The following is a 12805-nucleotide window of genomic DNA, read 5'->3' as shown; positions in this document are numbered from 1 at the left end:
CTGATTATCTACTGTAGCTCTTTAAAACAGAAAAATTTCAAAAGCAATCTATCTGCCTTTATAAAACACATTTTAGAAAATCTTCAAGTGAAATTAAACTGTACTTCTGCAACAGAAAAACTTTTAGCTAAAAAATACCGAGAGCTACAACGAGATTTTGGCAGGTGCTTATTAATAAACATCAACATGCCAACGAAAGGAGTTAAGATGGCGGAGCAGTAGGGGTACCCTATGCTTGCCTCATCCCTCGAACACAGCTAGATAAATAAACATCAACATGCCCTAGCTGCACAGCAGGTGAGTTCGGCTTATAACAGTAGTGCTGCGTTTGCAGCCAACAGCAATCATCATCAGGCTAAAGACAGGTTTTTCTTGTCATCTTTATTCAAGTATTTCACAGCAGTTATATTACAAATTACAGTAAATGTTCAAAATTCCAGAATTCAAAAATTAAATAATTTACTTCAAACTAATGTAAAATGAAGTCAAATGCAAAACATCAATTTAACACAATTCTAAATTAAACTATAAACCCAAAATAGACCATGGTTGATGAAGTCTACTTAATCTACAAAGTAGACATACATGACTGAAACCAAAAAGGACTCCCAAAGTCTAAATAACTGAATGTACAAAATACAAAAGATGCAGGTACAAGTCCAAATTCAATCTTACAATGTGATTACAAATAATAATTATAATAACAATAGCATTCAGCTACGGGACCTGACACTGAAGATACCTACTTAATAGCACCATAGCTGAACCAACTTAATCAAAAAATGGGAAGATATTACCACCCCACTCCCTAAAAATAAAATCCAGTAAACCTACAAATACATTGGCATATGAGAAAAATCAAGTCATGAAAGGACGTAAAACAAACCAAAAAAAATTAATCACAGGTGAGATTCAAGCTCAAAAACACAATTAATTCCACAGCCATCAGTTTCAACCCTAGTGCGGTTCCATCATCTTCAAAAAGCTCCCATGGTCCCCACAGCTGAGCATTAACTATTGTTGGGCTGTGCTGTGATACATATTTTACTGATCTGAGAGCAAAGTTTTACACAGGAGCTATCATTTATAATGCTCACAATAGGAAATAAGAACAGAGGTCAATTTGTACATATTTTTGCCAATGCTATACAGCAAAAATTAAGAACTTACAGAAAGGTAAACAAAATTGAGTCCACTTGGATAATTTCACAAGCTGCTTTAAACTATAGAACCACCAGATATCTGTAAAGTAAGCAAAACTGGTATAGTGTGTGGTTTTTTGGGGGGAGACAGGGGAAGGGGAGCAGAGGAGTTGATACAGTTTCAGCTAATTTTTCTCCCCTTGGCATTAGACTGGCTTTCTCTTTAAGACCTAATCTGTTCAAAGTGGCAGTTCCTATCATACTGAGGTTGCCTCGTATTTCTCCATCAATATCAAGGTTAAAATAAAAAAAAAAAAACTTGATCTTTTGGAAGCATTTTAATGCTGAACATAAATAAATTTCCCTTGTCAAACCCACTGATGGCTAAAATCTTAATTAACTTGTACAAATTTAGTAACCTACTAAGAACATGTGCGTTTTTTTTTCCTTTCACAAGTGCTGCTGTTACTTGAACAGAATGCTTCTGAATTAGAGTAACTGGAATAAATATTTAAAAAAAAATAGTGCAGCAAGAACCTGAGACTTGCAAAAAACCCTTTTAGCAGAAACTTGCTACAAAAAATCTGCTACATCTTATTTCATCAAATCTTTAAATTCTGTAACAATTTCCATCAAAATACAAAATGCTAATGTATTAGACAGTAAAATAGTCTGAACTGGTATGATGGTAATAAATATGAAAGAAAGCATGAAAATCCTCCCAATAATCAAATTAGAGGTTTCAAATAACCTCCCCTTTAAAATGGTTCATCGTTAATCGCACTTGCCCACCTTAAAAATACAGTGTGTCTACATGGGTAGCATCTTGAGTTATATATATGACTAACTGAATATTATGAAAACTTCATAGACTAGGTATAAAGAAAAAAAGTGGCATTAAAAAAATTTAAGCTATAATTAGAAGGCGCAAAATGTTAATGTAAATGCAAAGAAGCACTTAAGATTACTGCAGTAGCCTGTGGCCACGGTGTGCTTTCTGCACGGGCATCCGGCACACACAAACAGCCAACAGCCGGAGACAAGGAGACAAGTACCTTAGCTTCAGCATGTAAACGGTGGCAAAGTGATTACAGGACTCTGTAAGCACAATTAGAAACTAAAATACAAAAAGCTGAGGTAGCTCAGTATCTCTGCAGTAGTCCAAGACCATTTGCTCTATTTAAAACCCAAACTACATGTGTTGCATATATTGGAAAGACACACCTGCAGCTAACGGCTATAATGAATGAAGATATCAAGCCAACTTGTCAAAATTTTCTATTTTTGTTTAAAAATTATCTGATAAAAAAATGTCACTGCATTCCCTTTGCCTCTTTGTAACTGCCTAGACTGTGTCCCCAAATTTGTAGAAAGTTTTTGTAAAACTAGTAACCCATAATTAATTTTAGGTAAGTACAATTCACAGAAATCACTCAACAAGATCCAAAATGGGTTCTAATCCAAATGAATAGTTGTGACGGTAAGCTTATGGTTAAGGGATTTAAACATTAATACTGTTATTCAAGGACCATACCAGAGCTCACCTGCACAATGCATTAAAAAAATGAATTTTATGGAGCGTCTGACAAATTCCTCTTTTCTGTCCATTTGGCAAGTCCTGGCTTTAAAACAAAACAGGAACAACTTACTATACATGAAATCATTCTTCTCTGGGAACCCAAACATGAATTGCTATTAAATTGCCACTGAGAGAGGAAAAGAATGTTACCATCTATCTAGTTTCTAGTCATCATTGTCAGCAATACTGTAAAGTGTGTAAGTTTTTTTGGTGGGCTGTGTATTATTTGTTGTTGTTTTATTATGTGTTTCTTAAACAGAAACAGACCATACAGGAAAACTTACCATTTTAGTACATCGTGTGGCTTAATGAGTGTCTTGATTGAGTTTTGAAAACAAGATAGGCATTTTATACCAAAACACCGGTTGCCTCTTAATGACAGAGTATCAAAACTTATTTTCAAGGTTGTGACCAAAAAGACATTCTAATTCATTTGCTACAAACAAGCCCATTCTTTTGTTTAGCCTTATCTTTCTCAAATGAATTAAAAGGCACATTAAAGGCAGTTCTAAAGAGCCTAATCTAATTTCATCCAGTTTCTTCAGTTTCCCACCAGAATATACCGTAGCCAACTCTAAAACAGGTTTCAGTCCATTACCCAGAGGAAAAAATAAAAACAAGTATGCTAAAAGGAGTAGAAAGAAGGAAAAAGAAACCAAAACAAAACAAAACAGGTTGCCCACTGTTTAAACAACTCAACACAGTTAGAACTGCCCCATCCAGTTTCCTCGTGTTTGCTGGTCTGCTCCCTAAGAGAGAAGTCTCCAAAAGAGAGTGCACGAAAAGAGGAGCAGAAGTGAGAGCAGTTTCTGTAGCACCAAAATCTCCAATCTGTGGGGTTGTATTTTTTATTTGTGGAAAATACAACATGTTTCTGAAGTTCTGTTTGGTTCTTGTAGGCTGGTTGGTTTCAGGTACCTGAGACAATAGCACCAAATTCAACAGAGAGAAAGAATGAGTGAGAGAGCACTTTACACCAAGGCTCTGCACATAATTGGTGCAATTTGAAATCGAATGGCTCAGAAGACTGCTCTGTCAGGAGCAGATTGGAGAGGATAAACCACTCATCTTGAAAAGTTCATAGGAATGTCTCAAACATATGAACTGTTCTTTCCATCTCCTACAAGGGGAAAAAAAGTGCATGTTATCTATTAAAGAAAAGACAAAAGTATTATGGGGAAATTCACTTTAAATTAACTTTTTAGAGAAAGAATTTTAGATACAAGTTAAACTTTAAGTATTTTCCTGATTATAATACCATAGCTACTCTGCAGGTTATCTGCCCTAGACACTTCCAAATGCCTATTTGATAGGCTAATGAGGATGATGCTAGCTAGTATCACTCAATGAGTTACTTATTATACCAGATATTGTACTAAGAAATTTGTATAGATAAATAATTTGTCAGCTAATAAACAACAAAGTCAGAATCTGAATACAGGTAGCCTCACTCCAGAGCCTGAGCCCTTCCTTTACTCATTTTCCCAAAGCAAAATGAATATATTCAGGATAATGAAACTTGTACCCAAAGTAAAATGTACCTGTTCCCACTGCTATTCACTTTAATCAGAGCTGGGGGGAAAAAAAGGAGGAGGGAAAAAAAGCCAGAAAGAGTCACTGCCAACATCACAAGAAATGCCATTCACTGGTGATTTTGCTATAGATCCCTTCTTTCCCTAAACAAGGCCCCTAGATTTCAAGGTTCCAAGTCTCCCTTTGCTCCTCCACCTGCTTGCACTCACTGTCTTTGCTCTCTCTCAAATAAATAAATAAAATCTTTAAGAAAGAGAATGGTTCACCTTGAAAGTGTCTAAGCAAAAGGACAACCACTCCTTCATGTGGCCATCTCCTAAGCCTAGATCTGATGAATGAGATGATTTTTAAGTTCTCTTTAATCATTAATGGGATGGCAAACAGGTCTCACTTTCTAGGCCAACTCCCTTAACCAGCAGTGGCTGCCTACGAAGCAGCAGTAAAAAGACTTGAGGTCTTCCCCACAATCAACCCGCCCAAATGATCAGCAGTAAAGACTTGAGGCCATCCCCACAATCAACCCGCCCAAATGATACGCTCAGTGATGTCACCAATAAGCAAGGGACAAGGGAATTGTGACATGCTAAGTTCCATTTTGATAAACAAAGAATCCCAGGGATCCCTGGGTGGCTCAGCGGTTTCCGCCTGCCTTCAGCTCAGGTGTGATCCTGGAGTCCTGCGATCAAGTCCCATATCAGGCTCCCTGCATGGAGTCTGCTTCTCTCTCTGTCTCTCTGTCTCTCTCTCTCTGTGTGTCTCTCATGAATAAATACATAAAATCCTTAAAAAAAAAAATTATTCTGCAAACTCTAAGTCTTAATGAGTCTTCTAATCTTAAATCTTCAAAATATTCCTCAGTTACTTGGTGAAAGATATAGACTAAAAAATGTTTCCCTCTTTTTTCTTTGGGACAACTAAAAGCACATATTTGTTTATTCTAAGGATGAACTGAGCACTTACCTCTACAAGTTGTGATTTGTCATAATCTTTACGATGACGATAGATGCACTGACTAAGAAGAGAATATAATCTCTCAAGTTGATCAACTGCCAGATTGTTGCTTTTATCTACCAACAAATCAAGCAATTTCTAAGAAAAATTAGAAGAGAATAAAATGAAGTTTGGTTTCATTTTCATACTGAAACAGTTATATATAAATGGCCAGGCAACAGGCACCATATGCTATGGTGTAACGGTGACACGTAATTTAGAAGATTCCAAGCCTTAGTTTATTACTGAGACCATTCTCTAAACCCCTCAAAACACACATAACTCTTTTTTTTTTTTTACTAGAAGCTCTAGAGTATATTCCTAATTTAAAGCAAGAGATTATCAAAACTAGTTTTATTCAACTGCCTATAAACATATTCAAATCTCTTTCCATTCATTTAAGACTGACTGGGAATAGCTAAGCTTACCTTCAATCTCTCATGATCAACTATAAGAGGTGGCATAGGCTCAGAGGGTTCTTCTGGAACCAGTTCCAGGCTTGTTGTTTTTGCCTGCTCTAAAATTAACTTACGGTATTTCTTTACTTTAGAAGCACCTACAATTGAAAAAAAAAAAAAAAAAGTGCAGCAAGTAAAAGTTAAGAAAACTCAAGCTTGAACAACTATAAATTCTTCTACCCACCATAAAAACTTTTTGGAATAAGGGTATATTCTTTAAATATTTTTTTAATGATAATTTTTTAAAATAAGTAACCCAAATTGAAGAGAAATAAACCACAACCAAGAAAGCCAACCCATGCTAGAATATCGTCTAATAAACACATCCACTTAAAGGAAGAGAAGAGCAATAGTCCCCTCTAAGTACTAACTTTTAAATGTCTTCACTTTCTTTATGATAGCCATCATTTTAAAACTTGGAGCTTTCAGAACTAGAAGAGGGGAAGCAACCTAGAAAAGCAGCTACTCAAACCAAGTGAGGCCAACCTGTCTACATATTTGCCTTGCAAAGTAAAAAATAAAATAAAGTAAAATCTTCCTCAACATTAACTGAAATTTTTCTCTTTTACACTGCCCAGATTCCTATTAGAAATTGATCTGGCTTCTACCATTTTTTTCTTAAAAATACAAGTCCATTTAAAGTGTAATAGGGCTGAGTTGCCTGGGTGGCTCAGCGGTTGAGCACCTGTCTTTGGCTCAGGGTGTGATCCCCTGGTCCTGGGATGGAGTCCCACATCCGGCTCCCTGCATGGAGCCTGCTTCTCCCTCTGCCTGTGTCTCTGTCTCTCTCTGTGTCTCCCATGAATGAATAAATAAATAAAACCTTTTAAAACATAAATAAAGTGTAATAGAGCTAATGATCTTTCCTACCTCAGAGTGAGTTACTATAATATTTTCCTCTCAACATCAAACTGAGACCAACTACACTGAGAAAAAAAAAAAAAAAAAACCAACATATTTTGAGGTGGCTAACAAGAATTTGACAGTACTAGGCACCCGGAGAGATTGAATGGGTAGATAGGCCATTGAGCCCTATGATCCCCTAGTCAGGAATACTCTAAGAGGAGGGCAAGAAGGAAGGAACACAAACTCAAACTGTTCCAGAACTTTTTACAGGACCTGGCCCACATCAACAAACGCTAAGGAAAACCTTCCCCCTCCCTCCTGTGTTAGTCCTCTTATTCCCACATCTATAAACAATTCCCTCTCATCAATGCTTGCTATACAAATAATAAAATATTTGACAAATAACCAAAATATTACCTTGGAAAACATACTTCCATGTAGCAAAGAAATTTTATCTTTCAGACAGCATCTAGAGTGAAAGCCTTTATTTATAGTTCAATTAACATACGCTAAGTGTTTTGTTAAGACCTTAAGGATCCAGAGAACCTAGGTAGCTCCTGTGGTTGAGCATCTGCCTTTGGCTCAGGGTGTGACCCTGGGGTCCTGGGATCAAGCCCTGCATCAGGCTCCCCCTAGAGAGCCTGCTTCTCCCTCTGCCTATGTCTCTGCCTCTTTCTGTGTCTCTCATGAATAAATAAATAAAATCTTAAAAAAAAAAAAAAAAGACCTTACGGATACTCATTACCCTATCTATGGACATCCAGGAACCTGAGAACTTGCACTGTAATACTGCCCTGAGAGTTACAAGTAAAAAACTTCAGGTAAGGCTTTTATACAACAAATATCTTAAAGTTTTTAGATAACCAATTGAATATAATATTAATTTAAATCTTTTCTGCAAAATAAATAAATAGATAGATAGATAGATAGATAAAACTTTTCTGCAAGCACACTAAAATCTCGTAGTGAAGGAACATTTTTAAAAAGGACTCCTCAGTTCATATCCAAAGCCTCATCAGGAAGCTCTCTTCCCTTCTCTCCACTCTGTCCCAGTCATTACTTAACCCAACTTTAATACATGTTTAAAGTTCTGCCTGTATGATCAATATAAATGAATACCAGAATAAATACTGCTCTTTCAACTACCTTCTATTATTAAATATTGAAGTAAAAGAAAAATTCTCAACAGGTAGCATTTAATAATAATAATACACAAACATCTCTCTTTATCCATTAGGAGAATTCTAAGACTTTGAATAGTATCTTCCTACTTCTTAATTCTGCTAGAGGGCTCAAAAACTGGCAGCAAAAAAAAAAAACTTCTCCCACATAGCTCAAATCCCAGGCTAAAGGTATATATACTCCACACAACTGAGAAAACATGACAGAATTTCAAAATATTCTAGTGTAAGAAGAGTACCTGTTCAGTATGAAAATGTATATTCAAAGAGTAGATCTCTAACTCACCCCATCTCACAACGGGTTAAAGAATGATAAACAAAGCAGGGCTAGAAACTCCCAGGCCCCCTTTTCTGCTTCTTCTTAAAAGAATCATATAGACCCTAGGAAGGCAGGGGCTTGCAGAGTGCTCTGAGTCTATGAGAACAAAGTAGATCTAACACTGTGGGTTCTTGCTGCTTCCTATACCACTGGCTTTACAAAGCAGTGGAGCCTCTTAGACTCAACATCCCGTAGATTCAACTAACAATGAATGCCTGGAATGAATATAGCTCAGTATGTGCCAGGTACAAGAAGAGGTGATTAATATACATGACTTATTTAATCCCCACAGTGACAACACTGAAGTTTAATTTAGAAGATGGAAAAACAAGGTTGGAGAGCATAAGTAACCAGCTCAAAGTCACATGATTATAATGAACAGGAGTGGTAATTTAATGTGAGCATACATGAGCACAGTATACCACACTGCTCAGTATCCAAATCTTTTCAGTCCAGCCTACCCCACCCCAGTAATTCTTATTATAGAATTCCATCTTCTTAATATCTGTGGGTTTACTCAGCCTTTAGCCATAAATCCATTAGGATAGGAATAATAATCAGGTGGGAGGCAAAAAAAAAAAAAAATAAGCAGTCAGGAAAGCAACACACACACACACACACACACACACACACACACACACAAAGGAAAGCAACTCATTCTGGACCATAACACTCTGAAATTTCTAGCAAAATTTACTAGGCATGTGTATATATACCTTCCTAGGGGAAAAAGATCAAAACCTTAACAGATTCTCAGAGGGGCATAACTTGCTTACTGACTGGGGACCAGACAAAATATGCAACTGGTGAACTCCAGACTCTCAAATTTCAGAAGATTTTTAAAAAATATTTGCTCTACCTTCTTTATCCAGTTCTGCATCTTTAACCTCCACTTCAGGACTGGGTTCTACCTTCTCATTACTGCTACATTCCAGGGCCTCTAGTTTCTCAGGATCATCTCCAGGATGTTCATTCAAAGTTTCTGGTTTTTCTTTTGACTGGTCCTCTGGGACAACCTTTTGTTCAGAACTACATTTGTCTCCACTACCACAGAAAGAAACTACTTCAGCTTTGCCATTTTGACACTCCAGAACTGGTATTCCTTCGAAACTGTCAGTGGAGGCCTCACCATTTAGACAGCTTCCTTTGAGGAAAGGCTCTTTCCTAGATGTCTGTTCTGGATTTAGAGAACCGCTGCTATTGACAAGCAGAGACTCATTTGAACTTTCCTCTTCAGCAGATGCAAAGTTCTCCTTTGTGCCTTCTCCATTGTCAAGCCTCTGCCCCTGGTCCATGTCCATGATGTCACACGATGATTCGTCATTGGTCATAGAGAGGTCTCCGGTCTCTTCTCCATTTTCTTCATGGCAGTCAGTGCTTACCTCAAACTCTCCATTCTCTAGCAACTTCCTGTCCTCCGTATGGTTCTCATAGTCTGCAAATTTGGTGTCTTCTTCATCTTTTTTTAAATTATTGACTTTCCTTTTCTTAATAATTCCTTTACCCCACTGTGATCGCCGCCTTGATTTTCTCCGAACTCGAACTATTTTAGAGAGAAGGAAAACAGGTATGTAGAACAGATATGTAGAAACAGATACATACAGAGAAATAAAACAGAGTGCAAAACTTGTTTTACAAATGTTCGCTATTTAAGATTCAAAAGAAAGTAAACCCATACCAATGTAATACACAAGAATTACTTAGCTCCTGACATCTATGCTGACTAATCCTCACAACCTATGAGCAGAATGAATAAGAAGTCAGGGATGATTTCTGAAGAATGAACTTTTTTAAAATTTGAGTTTGAGTTTATCCAGCATTAATTTTTTTTCTATTATCCTTGATTCTGTTCTACAGCTGTTCCGAATTCCTAACATCCGGGGCCAAGCATATAATATGTACATTTACGGAATAACTGACCACATTACCAGGCTACCTAGAAAACTGGAGGCCATAGCCCTGGATTTCCACCAGGAAAATGAGTGCTTTGCCAACAAAATCATCCAAAAGCTCCTACGCAATGAAAGAAAGTGAATATATGATCCAGTATACCAAGACAGAACAGTTACTGGTGTCCCACAAAGAATTATCCACTGTCTCTCCTTACAGAAGAAGGAATCACTCCCAATAAGTACGGTAGTGGAGAGAAACCCTTTGAAGCTTATAGAGACAATGGTTTGACAACTGGTTAGCCTCTTCTACTATAAATGGTTCACCAAGTAGGATCAATTGGTTTCACAGCTGTTATTTGAAAATATGTAAAAAGAGGGGGACACTGGGTGGCTCAGTTGGTCAAGTGTCTGTCTCCTCCTGATTTCAGCTCAGGTCATGATCTCAGGGTCCTGAGATAAAGGCCAGCATCGGGCTCTGAGCTCAGCACAGAGTCTACTTGTCCCTCTCCCTCTGTTCTTCCCTCTGCTCACATGCTCCCTTTCTCAAATAAATAAACAAAATATTTTGAAAAAAGAAGAAAATGTGGTAAAAAAAAAAAAAAAAAAAAGCCCTCTGCTATCAAGGCAGCAACATTAACAAAATGTTGAAAATAAATATTTGGTCAGTGATGTGCAAAGGAAGACCTACAGAAGTTGTAAAGACTATATTTAACTTTAGATGCCAGAAACTGTCATGAGCTTTAGGAGTACTTCCAGTAACGAAGAGTCCAGGAATCTTTAATTCCACATATATGTGTTTTTTTTCACATATATGTGTTTATATATGTTTTCATCCTTTCATCTTTAATCTTTACTGAGTCTCTGTAAAGACACCAAGGTATTCACAAGGAATTGACAAATATTGTTAAAAATACTACTTTTCTTTCTTATCTAAGAATAAATCTACTAAAGGTTTCTGAAATCATTTCCCAAATTCAAGTTAGTCATTTGGTTCAAAATATATTTTGCCTCCAAAATCGTATCATTAGGATCATCTATCCATTCCTTTTCCCCTAATTTCTGTTTTCATAACTTATACTTACAGGGTAATTAGAGAAGAACATTCAGCATTAGTTTACTGTTAAAACCTGTATATAAGCAAAAGTGATGGGCATCTGTAAGCATTCCATTAGCTATATGAAAAACTAATCCAGTTCACATTAAAAATGAAAAAAAAAAAATTCAGCCTCCCCTTTCTCTAAAAGGTAGAGCTGTTAGGTTTCTACCACCTGACAACTCATTACAAACACTGTGACCTTACTTATTCTCCAGCCATGCAACCAAAGCACAAAAGGTTCCCCTTCTCTTTCCTCACTAAGCTGTCAAACTCTAGAGCAAGAAGAGCTGAACTCTGTTCAATCAAGAGCCAGCTCAATTATGTGATCTGTAGTAAACTAAGCAAAGGCTTAGACGGCCTACTGAAGCAAGTTTATTTCTAACACTTTCATCCCAGCTGATAACAAAGAAAATGTTCTCATTTGGGAAGAGGTCAAAATAGAGAGATTTCCCTCCTCCTTACATAATTATTTCTAATGGTGAGTATGATTTTGGTAAAATAGAGAAATTGATCATATAAGCTCCAAAAGAATGGGGATTTTTGTTTTAGGCACTGCTATATCTCCACAGCACCTGGCATGTGGTAGTAGCATCCATTTACGGAACTAATCTTGCACATATTGCTTCCTTTTACAAGGGTGCTTTGTGTGAAAAACCAATACAGGAGGCACAATCTTTAGAGTCAATTTTTATAGCCTCTCTGAGCTTGTTTCCAAAACTAAGACCTTAGAAAAGCAACTCTCCCTTAGGGATATTTAGATTTATAATTCAAGGAAATTAATGTAAAAGAGACAAATGATGAGTCACATATGCCATCTACTGGTAAGAGAAAACAAAATTCACATTTGTAGATTAAAGTTACATTTTAACGTTTAAAGGAACTTACACTACTTAAAGCCAATTTTCAATAATGGGTTTTAGTAAATATTTATATCAGGTGCAGAGAATGTACAGGCCTTCAAGGTTTAAATTAGAGTGCTACATTATATAATCCAGGTCATGATCCAAGATATAAATAACTACACCAAATAGCTTTAATCAGTTTCATGGAAACAAATGTACCACTAAGTCCTTCAAATTTTCTCACGTTTGAGTATCATTTATCACAAAGAGAAGAGCTTAAAAAAAAGAGAGAGAGAGTCTGGTTCATTCATTCAAATTCAGTGCCACTGGTGAAAGAATCTATTATGGCCAGCCTTACTGACAGTTTCAATAGTACAACCACCTTTATACCAGACTAGCATATACCTTCTAAGGGTGGCTACCGAGGCGAAACATATGGACTATATTAGGAAGATGCTGTGTTCGTTAACAATGGTCTTTCAGAAATCTTATAAATCACCATGTACGAGGAAAAGTGAAGAAAACTTAGAACACTGAATTTTCCCTTTCTAAACATATCTCACTTAAAACTACATTAAAAAGGCTGTATAGATTCTTCAAACTGAGCACAAGATATTCTTTTAGGAAAATCAACTTCCTACTGTCACAATGGCCACTCTCTTAAGTCAAAGTTGCCATTTTCCACCATAGAGAGAACATCCTATATATTACACAGCAAAGGTTTAGGGCTGGAGGCAGGAGTGGATAGAAAGTCTGTTGGCTCCACATCTCTGTCCAAAAACCAAAGTTTAAAGCTGAAAGTATTCAAACCTAGTTCAGTGAACAGCAGCAAGGACTGAAATGTAAATAGAAAAGAGCAAATGCAGTTACAGAAGTAGACTTCTGATTCCACATCCTACTGACAAGCTCTTCACCTCTGAACAGAGA

The 12805-nt window shown here is 36.8% G+C and overlaps 1 protein-coding gene across 2 annotated transcripts in view; it reads right to left on the bottom strand.

The window, feature by feature from the left end:
- Positions 1–252: 252 nt before the first annotated feature.
- Positions 253–12805, bottom strand: part of ATAD2B (ATPase family AAA domain containing 2B) — a 155889-nt gene continuing 143336 nt past the window's right edge. For both annotated transcript variants that reach the window (XM_041755482.1, XM_041755484.1), the window contains exons 25-28: positions 8908–9591; positions 5673–5800; positions 5215–5343; positions 253–3841 (exon numbers count right to left, since the gene is read on the bottom strand). In XM_041755482.1, coding sequence (XP_041611416.1) covers positions 3800–3841; positions 5215–5343; positions 5673–5800; positions 8908–9591 — 983 coding nt within the window. In that variant the 3' untranslated portion in view covers positions 253–3799. The remainder of the gene's footprint in view (positions 3842–5214; positions 5344–5672; positions 5801–8907; positions 9592–12805) is intronic.

The sequence above is a fragment of the Vulpes lagopus genome, chromosome 5 (assembly GCF_018345385.1).
Source record: "Vulpes lagopus strain Blue_001 chromosome 5, ASM1834538v1, whole genome shotgun sequence".
Lineage (NCBI taxonomy): Eukaryota > Metazoa > Chordata > Mammalia > Carnivora > Canidae > Vulpes > Vulpes lagopus.
This window is presented reverse-complemented; position numbering and strand designations above follow the sequence as displayed.